Source organism: Arctopsyche grandis, chromosome 12 (assembly GCF_051622035.1).
Source record: "Arctopsyche grandis isolate Sample6627 chromosome 12, ASM5162203v2, whole genome shotgun sequence".
Classification (NCBI taxonomy): domain Eukaryota; kingdom Metazoa; phylum Arthropoda; class Insecta; order Trichoptera; family Hydropsychidae; genus Arctopsyche; species Arctopsyche grandis.
The window spans coordinates 8,988,827-9,009,594 of record NC_135366.1 but is presented as its reverse complement, the minus strand read 5'-3'; the positions used below and the strand labels follow the sequence as shown (position 1 = coordinate 9,009,594).

Here is a 20,768-nt window from a genome sequence, read left to right as displayed (position 1 = left end):
GGCGTAGCTAGAAATTTTGTGCCCTGATGCAAAAATTACGCAAGGGCCCCTTGATATTTTTTTTAAATACGAAATGAAATAAGTTTCTGTACATATTTGACATAATAAATATCGATGCGGTGCAAACGATCGAAAAGCGCCAGACAGACTGAACCACAGATTAACGACACGTGTACCTTATGCGTGCGCACTGCTCGCACTTACACTAAGCGAAATCTACCCGAAGTCCCGACATACCTACCCTGTATACGTTCTGCGCTTCTGATACTTAAGTTCCGAATTTTTCCTTATTAAATTATTAAAAACTCGCCAGAAAGATCCAATTCAATTTTAACAATTGCATCTGTGCACATTGAAAGGTTACTCGTCATCTGATGTGCAATTGTTCATTCGTGAAGTCGAGAATTGCGTTTAAAGCAGCCATCCAGTTAATCTGTGGTTTAATCAATTTGTCTGGCACTTTTCGATCGTTTGCATCAAACCAAATAAATATTCATATAATAGAGAAAATAATTCAGAAATAAGCTCACCAATTTAAATTTTTTTCTTTCTTGCTTTCATATTAGCGAAATCACTAAAATTAAATTTTGAACTTCTAATTTTTGCCTCTTGTTTATATTCAATGGCCAACAATGCAAGATTATTTAGCCTTGAATTTCCGATAGAGTTTCTTTTGTGGTTTTTAATCATTTTTAATTTATTGTTAGATCTTTCAACACTCACCACTGTTATTGATAAAGTAAAAAATAACATAACAATAAACACGACATAAACTTCCGAAAATTCAACTGTATTTTCTGATAAGTAATTATGAAAATTATAATGAATAATGAAATCACTTAAATGAACTGTTCATCAAATTGATCTGAGAAAACTTCTGGATATTTTTTTCCTTAATTTTAAACAATTTTCTAAAATATTTTTTTGTGATGAATTCATAATATTGCGAGGTTCAAGAAAAATGAAATAGTTTTTCACTCTTGCATTAATTGAGAGCAACTTTTAAGTTGAACGGTTACCTTGCCAATAATATATATCTTGGCCAATTATATTATCCAACATGGCACAAAAATGCGATGAATTCATATTAATATTAATATTAACTTATTTCCTAACAATTCTATCAATACATTATTGTATTTTTGGACTTAGATAATTTACTGATTCGGATGGCATATCCATTACTTGCTACATAACATAATCAAGATTCATAATCAATTGAACTTGGGATTAAAATTTTCCATTGTAATCATCCAAAAGTTTTTCTGTGCGACCTCGAAATCCCAATGAATTTTTGGCTAACATTAATGTTATGCGAAACAGTCGCTCCAAAACCATTTTCCAAAACGAAGCTTCATATCGTATTTGTTCTTCATTTTTACAATCAATTGTCAATTTTTTTCCACATTGGATAATAATATCTTTTTCATATTGAGTGTTTTAAAATTTGGGCCCCTTGTCGAGCATGGGCCGTGATGATTTGCATCACTTTGCGCAATGGTAGCTACGCCACTGGAAGTCGGGTAAAAACACTATTAAATTATATTTATATTTTCAGCATCCAGATAAGCTTGGTGACAATGAAAACAATATGTGATATGTGAGTGATTTAATTTAATTTTCTTTTTTAATAATTATTTCTTTTCATTTTTTAAAAAGTATTATACCGAATTTAAAATATTTAAACAACTAATCAAAAATTTCAGTTATCTTTAAATATAAAATACACACACGTTATTCGATTGCGATAAGATATTGTCGTAAAAATACTTTAATTGATTTTTGAAGGATAGTTCAGCATTTAGTTTTATTACTGAAAATGGCGCTATAATCACATATGTACATATTTGATTATATCGCAAAATTTATCTAACTGTGGATTACTGTATATATGTATGTATATACATACATATATACAGTAATCTACAGATAAATAACAACCTAATAAAATAGTTATTTTTTTTCTCAGAAATTTTGCGGTTTAGATAGATCAGTATACGTACATATGTAATCACTTCAAAGAAACTCAAATAATATTTTAGAACTATTTATTTATGATGTCACATTAAATTTGTTAATATTACGATTTAAATTGAATTTACGTACATTTTCTTTTAAAAATTTTTTTTTTCTATGGAATCAATCTTTAGACTACATTATTATATAATATTTGTTCTATGGAACTAACAAATGCTAATTTTTTCATGGAAATATTTATTATGTTATTAATTGTAAACTTGTAAGATACAGGCATCGATTGTATATTTATACCTTGTAAGGATATTGATTTATAAAGTTGCCTCTGAAAAATTCACGAAAACAATTAATTGTTAAAAATTAAGTTGTTGAAATGAAATGGTAAAAAATGTAAAAAGGTAAAAAAAATACTTTTTTTTAATAAATATTGATTTTTCCGTTTTGAAATTTCGTAGGGGTGCAATTTACCACAAATTTTAGCAAACATAAATCGCGTTAGTTTCTTAACTTTATCAACTTAGTACGGAAAAAAATTATATTTTCTTTATTAGACGGCAAAAAGTGGGGAATTTCAAAATTGTTCATCAACATTTTTTTGTGTTAAGGAATATTAAAAATGACCACTAACACGAAAGCCATGTGAAATGCAAAGGAAAAATATATGTAAAAATATATGTAAATTAATAGTTGTATTACTTACGCTGGTCCATAATTGCAAACATACAACTTAGATAGCATTCCTTGACTCATGTACGTGCTCATTCCGCAACCAACGTATTTTGTATCGGCCCAGATTACCTAATGAAATAAAATCAATCGTCATTGATTGTATTTAATTTTAATTGTATGTAATTTAAAATAAAAAAAATAGATAAACACCAATAATACGCGAATATATATATATATATATATATATATATATATATATATATATATATATATATATATTTGATTAAGAAACTGCGTTATCTAGATTAAATAGATAAACACCAATAATACGCGAATATATATATATATATATATATATATATATATATATATATATATATATATATATATATATATACACATATAAATCTATCTATATATATATATATATATATATATATATATATACATATATGAATACATTGTTTAATATTACAAATTATATAACCTGAGTATAGTGCCCGGTCTTCGGATCCGATACCAGAGGTCGATACTTATAATCCTTGTATTCATTGAACCAAGAATTTACAGCATTTTCCCAGTACGGTTGTGTGTCACTGTGATTCGACGTGAACGACATGTAGAGGTTTTCCCCAACCGTAAATTTGGCTGATTATATTTATATATAAGAAAATAATACTTCAATATCATAATTAATATATTTAATTAGCATGCATACAAAATATGTAATTTTTATATAATTACAATGTTTTTTGGATGAATTGTGAGCAAAAATTTTCTTATTTGCCCATGCTTGAGCCCCTTGAGCTAATTCGCTATCCCATTCCTGTTTGAAATACAAATATGTAATAATTTATATTTTCGTTGCATCGTTAAGTTTCAATATAATGTTATTCACTTACCAAATAAGTCATATTGATGGCTTTCGGTTGATTCGGAACTTGTCCATCGGCTACTTTTTTCCTTAATTCATTGTGCACATTGACAATGGTTTTCTGTTCATTAGACGATACTGAAAATATTTATTTTTTATAATTTTTTCGAATTTTTAGAATTTCGAATATAATTCAAATAAAACTTACCAGACATTTTTGCTTATTTTTCACGAACTGTGATTGCAAACAGCTATCGGCATATAATGATGCCTTTTTATTTGAAACCTATCAAATATTTTTAATCTTTATGATAAGAAATTGTTATCTGGCAACTTGTAAACTATGGAATATTTATTTTTTGGAACATTTGAATGGTAAAATGTATGAAAAAAAAATATGAATCATATGGTGTCGTTGCTTACGTATTATAGTCAATATTAATTACACAGAATTTAAACAAAACATTGAGTTTGACGAAAACTATGATACCTTCGATCAAAGTAAACGAACTAATTTAAAAACCTCTATTATTCTATGACCATTCAAAAAAACGAAAATTTTATTGATAAATGGTTAGATACGAAGGTAAATGCGTTAGAATTTTATTCTATTCAAAATTATGATCTACATATTATCATGCGTATTCGTCTTGAGAAGTTTCATCAGTCGAAAATATGTTTATTTTTGCAAAGTCCGCTTACCTTCCACTTCCATAACCATTTTGCGTCTTCTATTCTTCCCCGTACTCGAACATCTCTGTATCACCTCACGTACTAGCTATGCTTCACCTGTATGGAATAACGCCTCGAATACTAACCTTTCCAAGCTCCAAGTAATACAAAATAAATCCCTAAAAATAATTTATAATACACCCATATATACTAACTTGAAAAAACTGTATGCCATATATAATATTTTGTTTTATAACAAACTAGCCAGTAGATTCTATGACAGAATCACTAATAACCATACTAACACACTTCTCGGTGATAACAACAAAATGTCTATACCCTTCAGGTATAAACACAGATTACCTAAACACAATCTGCTTTAGAGAGTCTTTAATTAATATTATATATTAGATGTATTATGAGCATTTATAAGAATTGTAAATAGGTTTTTGAGCTCTTTTTCCTATTACGCTGTAGATATTAACATTATAATAATATAATACTATGATTACTAACAAAATTAATTTTAAATTATAGCATAGAAAATGATTAGTAGATCAGTAGCTATTAAAATAGATGTATTGTGAACATAATTTAGTAATAATAAAAAGCATTTAAAAATCAAATCAAAATCAAATCACGTACATACACATATACATATGTATGTAAATACATACAAATGTATGTTTATCATTCTTAATTATAAACCACCTGTGTTTTTGTGCATATATACATATATACAAGTACACGATACGAATTTTTATCTCATTTTAATCAATCACAGATAAAGAAATAATATGTTGATAGTTTTTGGCTCGATTTTATATTAGGATTACTTTATTTATTTAATTGCATTAAGTATTTTAATTGTGCAATTTTCTTACTTTTCCTAACGTGTATAATCGTAATACGAATACAATCGTCCGAAAAAATAGGAAAAGCGTCTGGAATACTTCCTTTCGCCCCTTACTACATACATATAGTACATATGTACATACATACAAGTCGTAATTGAATTATCGCAGGTAACTTTTTGTGTGTACATTATATGAGGGTAAATAATGCCTTTGCGGATTTTCGTGGCGAGAATTTATGTTCTCGTTGCCAAGTTGAGTAAACGAAAATGAGTGAATGTGCTATATCCGTATGTATGTACATATGTATGTATGTACCTATACATTTAAAGACTACATATGTTTTCTATAGGGGAGATTGTCAGTTTATAAACGATTGCTAAATGCTAGGTTTTTATTATTATTATTTTGCAATCATTTTCCCCGTAATGGCCATTTCACAATTGCTAGATATCTTTTTGGAATTTGATTGGATGTTCATTGTAAGCTTGCGTGAGCGAGCGACTTGTGTTTTGTTTCGAAATATGTAGCTATACTTACATATATAATACTAGTAGCTTGTGTGCATATAATTGGGCACTCGGTAAAATATCGCAATTTGGATCAACGGAATTATAAATTTAAAATTTAATTAACTTTTTTGAAAAAAAAATTATTTTGTAAAAATCCGCCGATCGTGTGAACGAATTGATATGCCGCGTCTCTTTCTACGATATACGATTCCAAGGGGAGAAAGAGAGACGGAGCGTGTTAACCAACATTCACACGCACTCGACACGCACGCACGACAATTATTATATACGATATTAATGGTTGCTACTGTGACTGGTTGTTTTTCTTTCTGTTCTTAATCGAATGAATTTATATTACATACATATATTTAAATAGTAGTTTAATGCAAGCATGCGTACATAATAGTTACCTATATGCATTTTTATCTACTGTGTGAAACGTCTAAAAAAGGGTTTTTTATTCCGAGTTGTTTTTCGAGTTCAATTGGTATATCCTTGGGTTTATTCGCGAATCCTGCTACGTGAATACCTTTTTTGTATCTAGCGTATTTACATAGGCGTATCCAGAATGTACACACATACATATGTATATGCATACATTGACTTGAATACGTATGTATATGTTTGTGTGTGGGTGTGTGTGCGTGAACTTTCTAAAGGTCCTGTTGCTTCGGAAATAGCATAGAAATCCTCTAAAAACCGATAAGAAAATCCCGTGTGCTTTGAGTGAAGAATTCTATTCGAATGAGGAAAATTCTTCTCATTTAAAAACAATTTCAATACTCGTAGTACATAGACTTAACATTCACAGTATTTTTATTATAGTTCTTTTTAAATAAATAAAATATGATTTTAATGTGTGTAGAATGGTGGGCAAAATTCATAGGTAATATTTGGCTCGGTGATATTTTTAAAATTTTGTTTACGTAGTCTTTAATTTTATAAGAACGTGTCGAAGAAGAGAAATAGGATTAATAATTTAATTTGGTAAGACACTGTTCGATGTCTACAGTCTGAAAGTCTGCAAAATAAGTAAATATACGCATATATATATATATATATATATATATATATATATATATATATATATATATATATATATATATATATATATATATATATATATATATATATATATATATGTTTATGTACATACATATCGTGTGTTAGTGAAAGGAAGAAATTTTAAAGGGTAATCCTGGGTGTAAATCAAAGTTTCCGTATGGAAAAGGCCTCTTTAGGAAGGCTTGAATAAATCGTCATAACTTTCCAGGATCTTCCAAAGCGCCTTATTCGTTTTACCTTTCCATTACTCATGCATTCTCTTGAAGAGATTTGCCCCTCTCTTTTTTTATTATTAATATATATGCCTTTTATGTACATATGTATGTACGTATACATATGTAATATGTGCGCACATTTTCTTAGCCAAGTTGAAAATATTGTTTGTACAGAAACATATTAAATTTTATTAAAATTGCCAACAAGCGTATGCATATCAATTTAATTATTCATAGTATGCATGTATACAGTGTCAATTGTCATAATTCCTTTGTATTACATATATGTATATGTATGTATGTATAATATGAAACAAGTACATAAATGATCTGAATCTATACAATTTTATATACATATACTTATTTAGCCTACGTTCGAATATAAACCGTTCTATTGGTGATAAAATGGTTACTACATATTATAATATACATATGTACATATATGTATAGTACATGCCCATACTACACTAACGACAACTCCGTAAAAAGATTCAACTGAAACGTTCGCCGTTTAGGATAAAGGGTATGTCCGTCCCAGTTAAAAAGGGCAACTTTCAAAGGATGTAAAACACTGTGAGGGTTGTTTGAAAGCGCTAATGTCCCGGCAGAGTAAACGGATTCTTAACTGCCTTTAAAAAGCAACCCTCGTAATCAACGATTCGGCACTCAGATAACGCAGTTTCTTAATCAAATATATATATATATATATATATATATATATATATATATATATATATATATATATTATTGTATTAAATAATTAATTATATAATTTTTTTATAAAGAAATTCAAAAAATAAGATTGGACTGCATGATTATAAATTTTTCACGTCTGTTTTCTGATCCACCATGAATCGCAGTTTTCTTTTTCTTTTTCGCATGTTTTGAAATTCGCACATTTTGAAATTCGCACATTTTAATTTCCTATCCTTAGACCATTTGAGCTTATATACGAAATACGGATACATTTTTTCGCGTAAAGCATTCGCGCCGAAAAAATTAAAATAAACCTCTTCGAATGTGCGTCTCGCAATTTATTGCGAATAATTTCGACTTAATTCCTCCGGCGCGGGTATTTTTCTTTGGGATTAACAATTCTAATTCTCGGCGTTCACTAAATAAGAATATCGCGTCGGCGGGCCCATTCAATAAAGGGATGAGTGGGGTTTTTACGCTTAAAGATTTTCCATGGCTTCACCCCCGAAGGAAAGCGGGGAAAAGGCGCGTTCTCCATCGGCGTTCACACATAGCTGCTCTCTTACTTTTTCCTCCTTTTTTTCATAATTTAATAAGTAGGAAAAACTGGGGAAAATTCGGCCTTTCGTCGGTTTACTTTGTTTTTGCGCGCGCCGCGTGGAAAAATCTTAATTTGAAATCGGGCTGAAAATCTTTGCTTCTTCTTCGATTTAGACGCCAAATTTTGTTATGCTGCATTAATAATTCTCACCCTGGAAAATTTATAAAACAGTCCCTAATTAAATTTGAAATTAAGTATTCAATTAATTTATGGTTAGAAAGGCATAACGCTCATAACAAGATACATTCGTATGTACATACCAGATACTTCGAGAAACAAAAAATATGCGTTGGTTATGTTGAGATTTTCTTGATTATTCAAATAAAAGAGCGTAAAATATTATATTTATTGGTTTTATATCGTTTATAATAATTGTATATGCGTGCCCGCGTGCGTGTTAAATGCATGTGAATGTTCGTTAACACGCCCCCCCGTCTTTCTTTCTCCCCTTGGAATCATATATCGTGCAAAGAGACGCGGCATAGTGTGGGCTCTGCGCATGCGCGATGCGATGTTATGTACTCACTCAAAATGCTCCGTCTCTCTTTCTTTCCTTGGAGCCGTTGAAAGAGACGCGGCATTTAATAATAATATTTAAAATTTAATTAATTTGTAAAAAAATAATTGTATTTATAATTTATTATTTTGTTAATGTCTACCGATCAAATGGAATGCACAAGTATGTGCACACAAGCCACTAGTTTATAATTAAAAAACGAAGAAAATTGATTTTCTTGATAAGTTTGTCAAAGTATTGTTTTGTCATTATCGGAATACAAAATTAGGTACATATATACCTTTTCACGGTGTTCTAGCTTGGATCCATATACAAAATTTTCTGAAAAGAAACCATATTTTTCTTTTTTTTTCAACTTTTCCTCACCTTAGAAACGTCGAATGGTGCTATATGTATGATGAATGTATGTACATACGTACGTATGTATGTACATATGTATATAGGTATATAGAGCAAAGGAAAAATAGGGTAGCTACGCGTGCAGTAAAGTGTCGTACAATTTCCTCAGTTTTGGGCGTTGGTTCACTGTTGAGTTTAACCGCCAAGTATCGCACTTATCCGACGCATATTTTCCGTTGAATATAGTAGATGATCTTCTTTGCATTTGGTTAATAAAGCCTGTGCGGGAGCGGTTCACTTCTGCATTTTACGACAGCTTTCGTCCTCTTCGCCCAAAACTACCCGTCATCCACCGTCGCATTTTCTTTCGGCACTTTTCTGAGCACTCAAAATATATTAAGCAAGTTGACTTTTTCCACCCCCTCTTCCGTCTCACTTTCGTTCTTTTACCCTTCGATAAAAAATCGAAGTATGAAAAACTTGGTCCATTTGTGTCATTCCAAGCCGGCTGGGATAGACGCGCAAATGGATTCGCGCGGAGCGATGCAATAAAATATTGTTCGGAACTTTACTCATGTACATATACATACATACATACATACGACGACTTGTTTTCATTTTTTAATATTCAAGTTTTAATTTTTAATCATTTTGATTGAAAATGTAAAGACTATTGTAATAAGTAATAACAAAGGAAGAGAAAGCGGCGTTGTTAAAACGATCGGTCTAATTATCTTTTAGCGAAATTTACGAGTTGTTAACCTTCGAAACGAAACAATAACTTTAAAAAGCAAGGCTCTGAAAATTTGAACGATAAATCACCAAACGAAGATGTTTCTTTTCTCTTTTTTTTATTAAGTACGTATAACTTTTTTTATTCCGAGTTATGAAAGAAAAATAACGTTTGAATTACGACGCTTTTCTTAAGCTTCTTAGAAAAATCTTTCTAAAGGGTTTCGATGAGTCTATAAAACGAAAAGCTTTTTATTTATGTATGACTTACCTTCGTTATATCTAGAAAAAACATTTACGTATCTACAATCACCGTGCATTTTAAATAAAAAAGTTGTGCACCAACGAATGAACATTTTGCAAAAATTGTTAAATTATTTTATAATGTTTTTTTTTCCTAAAAATTTTATATGTGAATCTATTTATTATAATTTTTATATAAAAATTGATAAATTGGGCTTGAACATAATAAGTTATGTTCTTTAACATATATATTTAAAGATCTATACGCTGATGGTCATCTGCTGAAGGGTGGTCAATTAGTCAGCTACCTTATTATAATCGTAATTTTCGCATGGTTTTGTGCATTAATTGTTGTCATTTTATTTTGATAATAAATTCTTACACGATTTTATGACGCCGTCTTTACGACGAAGGATAACGTAATAAAAAATTCGATTATTTGCCCATAAAGTTACACATTACGAATAAGCCGGCGGTGTAAGAGACACTTCACTTACCTGGCAGAATACCCTCGTTTCAAAAGTGATTTCGCGCCTTGAATACATAATTCTGAATGTCCAAAAACCACCCCTCGTTCATGGGGTGGAAATTTTCGAGGGTTTTTTGCGTTTTCGGCGCAAAAAATCTCATTTTGGAGCGTACTCCCACACGTTACAAAGTCACTCGACAAGAAGCATTGATTCCATGAATAACGTATGTAAGTTCGAAATTTCATTATCATTTTTTTGATTCCATTCCTATAAGGATGAACTGTATCCAAAATTATAAAAAAATAAATAATTGTTTAATTTAAATTCAATAATTAAATATATCAATTGAAGTATTATACATGTATAGTATTCGAGGATAGGTAGCATCTGTAGGTAGATGGATTGTAGTCACGAGGTTTTCTACGCAAGTGCGATTTACGTTTGGAGTCCTGGTATGCAGGCTATAGTGCTTCAGGCTCCAGGATTTCGTCTTATAAGACGAAATCCAATATCTATGGTCGAATTGAAGAATAGTCCTGCGGGAGCGAGTGCGTGAGTCCATCGCTCAAGAGCTGACGTGACTTCATTCCGTAGTCGTATCGTGTAAACGCCTCGCTATATCGGCAGGCGATGTTCTTCTTCACCCATTAAGGGCTATTAATTTTTTTCTGTTGAAAATATTATAGGACATAAATATTCGAATTACTTCAAATATGTTTCGATTTTGTACGAGAATATCTAAAATTTACATCGTAAGAATATGTTTTTAGATTGGAATGAATTTGTATCTTAAAAATTGGATTTGTCAGAACGTCTTTCATTGTTATGCATCTTCGATTTCACCCTATCTAGATCTGGGTATTTTCGTTACTAATAATGTGTGAAAAACAGTTTCGTTAACGAATACAGGTTTTACACTCCAAATTGAACATTTTACAAATCAAATCGAACATTTTACATTTCAAATTGAACACTTTACAAATCAAATTAAATATTTTACAAATCAAATTGAACAAAAATTTGCTGTCGGATCAAATAAATTGTCTAAATTTGGAAGACATAATAAATCAGGCGATTGCAACTGTCACTTGACAAATTGTTAAAAATATTTTTTGCAGCAGCTGCTGCAAAAGAACGTTTATAAACTAAATTTACGTACTTACATATGTATTAATGTTTCTTTTTTGTTTAACTGTACATGTATGTACAGGGAAGTTTTTATTAAATAATAAAATTTTAAAAATCACCTTAATTATGTATGTATACATACTAAATACATATTGAAATCCATCAAGATTTATTTGCAGGATGTATGAAAATAATACTATTTTTAATTATTTTAGTGTGACAAATTTATTTTATATATTTAACTAATTCTTTTTCATTAAGAATAATCCTTAATTATATGTATGTACATACGTACATATGTACATATATATTTATGTATTAAATTATTATGTGCTTAAATAAATAGCATGTGAATAAATTATTTAACTGTTTAATTTGATTTGTAAAATGTTTAATTTGATTTGTAAAAATGTTCAATTTGTAGTGTAAAACCTGTATTTATTAACTCCTGCTTATTGTGTTTGCATACAAAGTTCCCATATGTACATCTGAATGTATATAATTTTTATTTATTTTCATTGGTGTCAACTCGGATTACGATTTTGGTTCGTAAACATTATAAGCAATTATGAAATTCGTGTGCGAAATTTGATGGTGTGTATGAAAAATTTATATGTAATAGCTTTGTGGTGAGCTTTTAGTTGGAAACATTTTCATAGGCGTATTTCTACATACATATATGTATACTATGTATATATGAGTAAGTTTTGTCGGTTGGTACGTGTGCAAAAAAAATAAAATTGTATCATGCAAAACAATTGACCGAAATATGCACATGGAAATGTTATTACCGTGTCACGGAAAATCGGATAACCGCAAACTAGCAGTGCGGGAAGGAAAATATGCGGAAATTTGTTGTGTCGTAAAAACTGGGTCAGTCGTGTCGTGAGAAATTTAAGTGAAAATTTTTACCAAAGAAATCGTTTGGTATAAACAGACGTCACATACATTTGATCAAATCGACAAACGTATTCGAATTGGTAAAGTTTGTCAACAGCTTCCATTAAATTAATCCTGGTACGTGTCAAAGGTAAATTCGATTGTATTCAATTTTATATATTGTACAACGGACTTGAACTATTCTCAATATTCAAAACGTGAAAAAAGTCGTACGCATTATTAAAATAATATTTCAATTGGGTTCAATTTATTTGGACTACAAAATCAATCGGATTTTCTCGGCAGTTACTAACACTAAACTATTACTAACACGTTTTAATTTATAGGTATATACATATTTCAAATTCCTGTGCTTAATTTTTCTGGTCAGATTTATCGGTTTGGTCACTGTTAAATATTACGTATTTGCACGGCTAATCAATTTACGTATGTACATTCATACATATTGGTGGCGTGGTGCACAGATATTGTATGTCCATTTTTGAATTTGTATCGAATTTTAAGTTTGTAGATGCTGGAATAATTCAGGTTTTTATTGTGGCATGCGTTGCGATGCCACAATAACGCATGAAATTCCCGTTCCCATTCCCATTCTTGTTCCCGTTCCCGTTCCCATTCCCGTTCCCGTTCTCGTTCTCGTTCCCATTTGTCGGAAAAACGCAGACAGCGAACACATTTGAAATTATTCGATTATTTGTTTATTTTACCCTAACAACGCATGTCGCGACGCGAAAACATTTGAAATTATTGCTTTGCAATGCCACTCATTCACGTTATTCCTGTTTCCGTTCGTGTTTTTAGCCGATTTTTTTTCACAGTAAGCTTCCCGGACATGCATACAATAAATCCTGAAAGTTCCATCGTTCCATTGTACAATAACGCATGCAATTCCCGTTCCCGTTCCCGTTTCTCGATGCGTTTCGATAAGTGAATGTTTCAGTTTCAAATTAATACTGAATAATCAAATTAGATTATAGTAAAGTAAAGGAACGCATACGTGACAGACAGACAAACATTGATTTATATACATATGTAGTATTGTTATGAGTGGTACGTAATGTCAGGTTGGTATGAGTGGTACGTTATGTATTGGTACGTTGGCATGCGTGCGCGCAAGTTGGTCACCAACGTAAAAATTTCTACACACTGGAGCTTCATAATTTCGCGTCGATAAAATCGTAATTACGAATATTATTATTAAGATTATTATATTATTATCCCGGTTTTTTTCACAGTAATCTTCCCGCACATGCCTACAACAAATCCTGAAATTTTCTATGTTAATCGGTTCAGTAGTTTAGGAGCATATTCGAGACAGACAGACAGACAATTACAATTCTGAAAAAAACTTTTGTGCGATTTGTTAGTTGCATGCGTGCGCGCCGCTACAGTACTGATCGTACACACACGTACGTACATATTCGAGAAACCACATTAAAGTTTGGAAAATACTGTACATAAATACATATTTCCAGGGATTTTTGTCAGGTAATGCGGTGGAACGGCGTTGTGGCGCCTTTTTTACGGTATTTTTAATGTTTCAAAAGCGTCAGACGAAACAATTTTCGCGCGTATGTACATAATGAAAATTTAAATTTATTCGTCAAAATAGCAAAATTCGGCATAGGAAAAGCTACTTTAACTTTTATCTGATATTCTTCTTTTTTGTCGCTTGTGCGACAAAAAAGAAGATTTCTACGGCACGTCACTGATGTATGTATGTACGTATATATGTATGTAAACGTACAATATCACTTTTTTTGTCGAATTTAGTAATACATCTATGTACATATGTACATTTTTACTTAAAATTTGAAGATTATGCTTCATACACATCATACAATGAGTACACGAGCGTTATTCAAGTGGAACAATTGAGGGATTAATTGCGTCTGCATTGTGCATAGGTGCATAGTTAAGCACACCTTTGTACCTTGAATTGCGAACGTAAAGGCTGGTTTCCATCACCGGATATTCGCTGCAAGATTGCGGCAATCGTTCAAGGTTGATAAACCGTGGCAATTTGCCACGTGTTTCGTCGTCATACGCGTTTTGGTGACGGCCACGACCACAATCATGCCCCCTTCTCCCCCTCCTCCAATTTAACATCAAATTATGCATTGAATATTGCCAAACCGCATTGTATTGCTGTACTCCTCACCCTCTTATCCTGTGCCACTGTGTGGATTCATATCGCATCCCCACACGATCCTAGACCCACCGTTGCATACACCCAAGCCGTGTTTTGTTCCAAAAGTTATTATGCGAGGTTTAACTCTAGCGGAAGTTGCAGATACCAAAATTAATGTTTCGAGTATCGGTTTGTTTTGTTAGGATGGGTTTTTTGTTTGATTCAAAAGCTGTCGGCGTAGCTCACAATTTCTCTAATATAAAGTTTGATAATATGTATTTTGAATTTAGTTGCATATGCTTAAATCGTTCGGTTCGTTGTATATAATATAATCCTCGACGAGGTTCAAATTATTATTATTTATTTTCAAGAATATATGTATATATATATATATATATATATATATATATATATATATATATATATATATATATATATATATATATATATATATATATATATATATATAAACTTAACGAAGGCATATTTTAAAAATTCTATTGGGCAGGTTTTAAATGTTCGGGATACTAATACGTGCTAGTTTGAACTGCACATTTACATATGTAAGCGACCAATGATTGTATTCATCTCATATATTGAATATAGTTTTCACAGTTAGAAATTCCCCCCCCCCCTTTTAGCTAATCATGATATAGTATACGTTGTCATGAAATAAAAATAGTAATAGTGCCTGATTAATTTTTCAATCAGCATGAACAAATGACGTTTTTACATATATAAATCAAACGGTTGGTCGTCTTTATGGATACGAAAAATAGGCTCTAAATTATTATACCTTGAGTAGGTATGGAGCGTTTTTGTAAATCTGCTTTAATGAAAAGAAACAGAATGGGTTTAAAGGCTTGTATCTATTACAATGAAATAAGGCTTGTACCTATTACAAAAATAAGTTGTAAAAATAATTCACACATTCGTTGTAAAGGTGAAGTTGGACAGATATGTACCTTCATGTACATATGTATGTATGTAGATGTGCATATGTATAAAATTATTATGTATGTACATATGTAATTGAAAATGAATTACACATGTACATATATGTAGGATAGTATGACATAAGTGTTATACATAGATCAAGTGAATTAAATATGTACATAGTATCAATAAACGATGCATCTTATTATATGTATATGTAGTATGTAGGCTAAATTTTTATTGTATTTACATACACGGTACAAGAAGCTTAAGAATCGTGCCAAATTATTCACTCGTTTTCTTTTAATCGACTCTTAAGAAGAAAAAGTGAACAAAAAACCAACACTATGCAAAATAAAAACGTACACAGATCGAAAGGAGCGTGATTGACGAGGGATCAGGAGATTTTCATCATCATGATGGAGTGGACAGTGTTAACCGAGAGCCCTGCAAAAAAGACTTTTGCTTGCGTGTATGCGGATGTATGCGTATGTGTTGGGTAATTACGATAATGGCATGATCCTGTTCGACGGAACTATCTAGAAACTTGTCACCGAAACTAGAAAAGCCTGATTGAGGAAGATAGATTTCGTTTTAACCTGCTTGCCTATGATTAAAATATTACCAATATATATAATTTGTATATACACTCCATAGTGATTAGCTCAGAATACATTATTTCTGTATGTATGTATTTTTTAAAATATAAGTATATTCAGAGGTACAAATGTGTCAATATTAATTATAATGGTATTATCCATGAGGAGGTGTGTTCGTGATATGTGTTTGAGAAGCGATTTGTATTAGTGTCTTGCATAATATTTAGTGTATGCGATTATATATGTAGGACGGAATCCCGATGAACTGAATTAATGCCGATTTGAGATCACCCGCTTATTATTTCACAGAATGTTGCTAGTAGAATATTTATATTGGTGTTTGTCGATTTGATAATATGTACATATTATTGTGTTTTGTGATAATTTTTTGACTTCTGAGGATTTGATTTAAATTATGTACGTACGTTTATGTAATATTAAAATTTAATCAATTTAATTGGAAATATACGACGTTGACGTTTTTCGACTTTTAAATTAAATTTATACGTATTTATTCCATTAATGTATTCAACTTTGTCACGCCGGATTGAATTATTAAGTGAAAAGTAAAAGGGTGGACGTAATTCGTTTGAACAATTATATTTTAAAATTTTATATGGTGTATTTTTAGTGGAAATGATTAGGGTTGTGTAGATATAACTATTTTTGTATTTATTTCTTGGTTGAAAGTCAATTAAAAAATAATATCCATTAGTTGTGAAAGCCAAATATCAAATAATGAAATATGTCATATTAATGGTTGAAAATTTCATGTATTTATGCATTTATTTAAGAATACTTGGGAAAGGTGGTATAGCCGATGAATCCAATGGGTTTGTTGATACTAAAATACAAATATCAAATAAGATAAAAACAAAAAATCAATAACGAAAATCGAAATAAAATATTATATGTATAAAGCAAAAATAACAAAAAATTCAAAATGGAGGAAAACAAAATAAATGAAACTAAAAGTAAACCTTGTAAAAATAAGCAGTTAAAAACTCATTTATTTTTAGGAATTTAATATGTACTCGTGTTTTACCTTTAATGCGTTTCCGGTATTATAAAAATTGGTAGATAAAAAATTATGATTCAGACGTTTTCACGATTATTTTGGATTAGAAACTTTGATGTAAGATTAATGTATATACCAGTTAAATACACAACATAATCTTATCAGTACGTTCAATATAACTATAATATATACATTCATATTTTTATGTATTATACCAATGATATGTACACATGTACGTTTATGTAATAAATATGTAAATGATATGTGTATTACGTTATCATATGTACATATTAAATGTTGATAAATATTGTATTTGTGATTCATTGGAAAATTGAATGTTAATGTTACAATTGCTTTTTTGCTGAATTATAAAAAATTGTTTTAATTGAAACTGCGTGCATACATACATACATACATGTGTATGTATGCATATTAACGTAAATTTTATTTATCACTACAAGGTTGTTTTTTGAACCATATTTGTTCCCAATCGTCGAAATGAGCCGTCCGAATCCACTCAGTACAAAGCACCATTCAGACCACGATCTTCGGGGACCGAAACTAGCGGTCAGCCGGCTCGTTAGACGGGGGTCCGAAACGCGTATTGATTCAAGATGGCATTCATTAACGGGCCAGGTCCCCCCCCAGGGTTGATTTGAAAGGCTTTCACTCGTCATTCGTAGCCCTGTTAGCGATTCGGGCTTAAGTGAATAATAAAAGGGCGCGGGTCTTCGGTCCCCGCAGTCGACGGCACACTAATTCGCAAAATGAAACATGACGCGATGCCGAGCCGCTTTCGCCGGTGAAATATACGCGACGCGGATTACACGGCATTTCCTGACCCGTGTCAGTTGATTAATGTCATTCTGTTACTTAGGTCACCGATTTTAATTCAATTATCCGCGGCCATTAGGCGGACCTCTCCTCCACCTCCTCCTCCTCCTCCTCCGACCCGTTCTCTGATAGGTGACCCGCTGCCAAACCGTAATCCTCATCCTCTCTCTCACCTGAGAACACGGAGCTATGGTTGGGTGTATTCGATTTCCACAATGATGAACGGCTGTATTATAGTGTTCGGCTTGCTGTAAATTGTGACCTAGGGGTGCAGTCGTCTGTAATTGTTCTAATGATTATAGAGCGAACGGTGTCGATTTTGTCTTTTGATTTATAAATGCCATGCGAAACTTTCGTGTATGTATTTGATTTGATGTGTGTGAAAGGTCGGCTTACTTTTTAGTTTTTTTGTATAATAACTGTCTATTAGTCGTCTTTATTTTAGTACCAGTGGTTTTACCCGACTTCGCTTGTTATTTGTAATATAAATCGTTTAAACACGGCTAGTATAATAGTAAACATTTTATTAAATTTATTTGGATAGTTTTATTTTATTTATATTTATTTGTTTTTTTTTTTTAATTAAATTTAAAGTCACGGATTCTACGAACCAAAACTTACATATGTACATACATACATAAATACATACAAAGTCTCTTTAGAAATTATTTATTATAAACTATTGGTTTTACACGGCTTCGCTCGGTGTTTATAATATAAACAGCTTAAACATGGCTAATATAATAGTAAACATTTATTTAGTTTTTTTACATAACTCCTTTACGTTTCACATGGCTTTCGTGCTAGTGGCCATTTTTATCTCTTATTATTAAATTTATTTGAATCGAAAAAAAATTATATTCAACGATATCAATATCATCGTCCTATAGAAAGGTTGATTTGTTTTCGATGTTCCCAACAAACCTTACGAAGTCTCTTTAGAAATTATTTATTATAAACTAGTGGTTTTACCCGGATTCGCTCGGTGTTTATAATATAAACAGCTTAAATATGGCTAATCTAATAGTAAACATTGATTAGTTTTTTTATTAAATTTATTTGAATCGAAAAAAAATTATATTCATCGATATCAATATCATCGTCCTATAGAAAGGTTGATTTGTTTTCGATGTTCCCAACAAACCTTACGAAGTCTCTTTCGAAATTATATATTAGACTAGTTGTTTTACCCGGCTTCGCTTAGTATTTGTAATATAAACAGCTTAAATATGGCGAATCTAATAGTAAATATTCATTAATTTTTTTATTAAATTTATTTGAATCGAAAAAAAAAAATTCAACCAATTGAATTGTCGTCATATAAACTTTGTTTTGTTTACGAAGTTCCCAACCAAAGATAATTACATACAAAGATACAACAACAAAGATACTTACATATACAAAGTCTCTTTCGAAATTATATATTAGATTATACCTATAGTACATATTCATACTGAAACAATATTAGTTTGTATTCATTTTTGTATTGAAAAATTATAACTAGCGATAGTTTTGGTGTGGTTCATTTTAGAATGGGTTTAAGTCGTTTCATCAATTAATTACATGATTTGTATCATGTTGTTTTTATTGTATTAATTTTATGATTTACGTAGTAATACTCATTACTTACTTTCGCATTAATAGTTTATAATTAATGCAAAAGTAAAATAAATGAAAATCATGTTGTATTTGTTCGAGTTTTTATTTCATATGTTTGTTCGGAGAACTGAAATTAAAATTTAATAGACTAGACAATTTCATTGGGTATTCATTATTTTTATTATACGGTATTATCTTGTGTATTTGAGTTTTTTACGCTATTATCTTGTGCTATTATTTTTTTTCTTGGTATTATTATTTTTTACGGTATTATCTTGTGTATTTGAGTATAACGTAGAATGAATTTTATGTACTTTACTGATTCTATTAAACTCAAAATGAACCGTAAATACATACGCTGTATTTTTAATTAAACTTTTTTCCAAAGATCCAGCACTTTTATTCAAAGGCCTAGAACAGGGTGTATTTCTAAATACTCTATACAAAAAACTACTTTATACAAAAAAAGTATTATTTAAAGGATTTATTTATATATATCTTAGGCTAGAAAAATATATATCTTTGTGAAAACACGCCGATGGTGGCACAGATCACGCTTCCGCGATATCTCAATTTGCTACTTTTGTGGTTGCGGAATTGCAAGTAGTAGATCAGCGGTTTTGCAGTATCACCGACGATATATTTCTATGGTTTAAAACTCGACTTTTTACCAAGGAGTTAATCGACAATACTCCAAAATAATAATATTCAAAAATGATTTCAAGCCCCCGAAAGTATTTTTTCGCGCAGCATACATACATATATTTATGTACTTCTTAAATTGAATCTTTCACTCAAATGAATAAAAAACACAATGATCTATAAGATATGAACATACATAAATATAAGGTATATTCCTTTGTAAGGTCTCACCTTGAATTTGCCTCAATTATGTGGTCACCTTTTTATTTATCCCATATTAATTGTACTGAGAAAGTCCAACTTAAATTTATTAAATCCTTACGCTACCTTTTTCCTACCTATACCCATTCTACTGCTCCCGATATTTTGAAAATCCTATCTTTTAACAATTTTTCTGTCTTGCTACATTCTTCTTTATGCTCATAAATGGTTTCCTTGATTGTTCTGATTTACTGACTAAGGTTGATTTCAGGATCCCAGTTAGGTGTTCTAGACACGTTGCACTCATTTCACTTGATCCTTTCATTACTAATTCCCAAAAATAT

At 30.7% G+C, this 20,768-nt stretch overlaps 1 protein-coding gene across 1 annotated transcript; it reads right to left on the bottom strand.

The window, feature by feature from the left end:
- Positions 1 to 2,031: 2,031 nt before the first annotated feature.
- Positions 2,032 to 3,808, bottom strand: LOC143919688 (venom allergen 5-like). The gene is made up of 6 exons (XM_077442135.1): positions 3,729 to 3,808; positions 3,549 to 3,658; positions 3,391 to 3,472; positions 3,134 to 3,294; positions 2,678 to 2,775; positions 2,032 to 2,302 (listed from the first exon to the last, which is right to left on the bottom strand). The coding sequence occupies exons 1-6, from the start codon at positions 3,733 to 3,735 to the stop codon at positions 2,266 to 2,268; spliced, it is 495 nt and encodes a 164-aa protein (XP_077298261.1). The 5' UTR covers positions 3,736 to 3,808; the 3' UTR covers positions 2,032 to 2,265.
- Between the last annotated feature and the right edge of the window lie 16,960 nt (positions 3,809 to 20,768).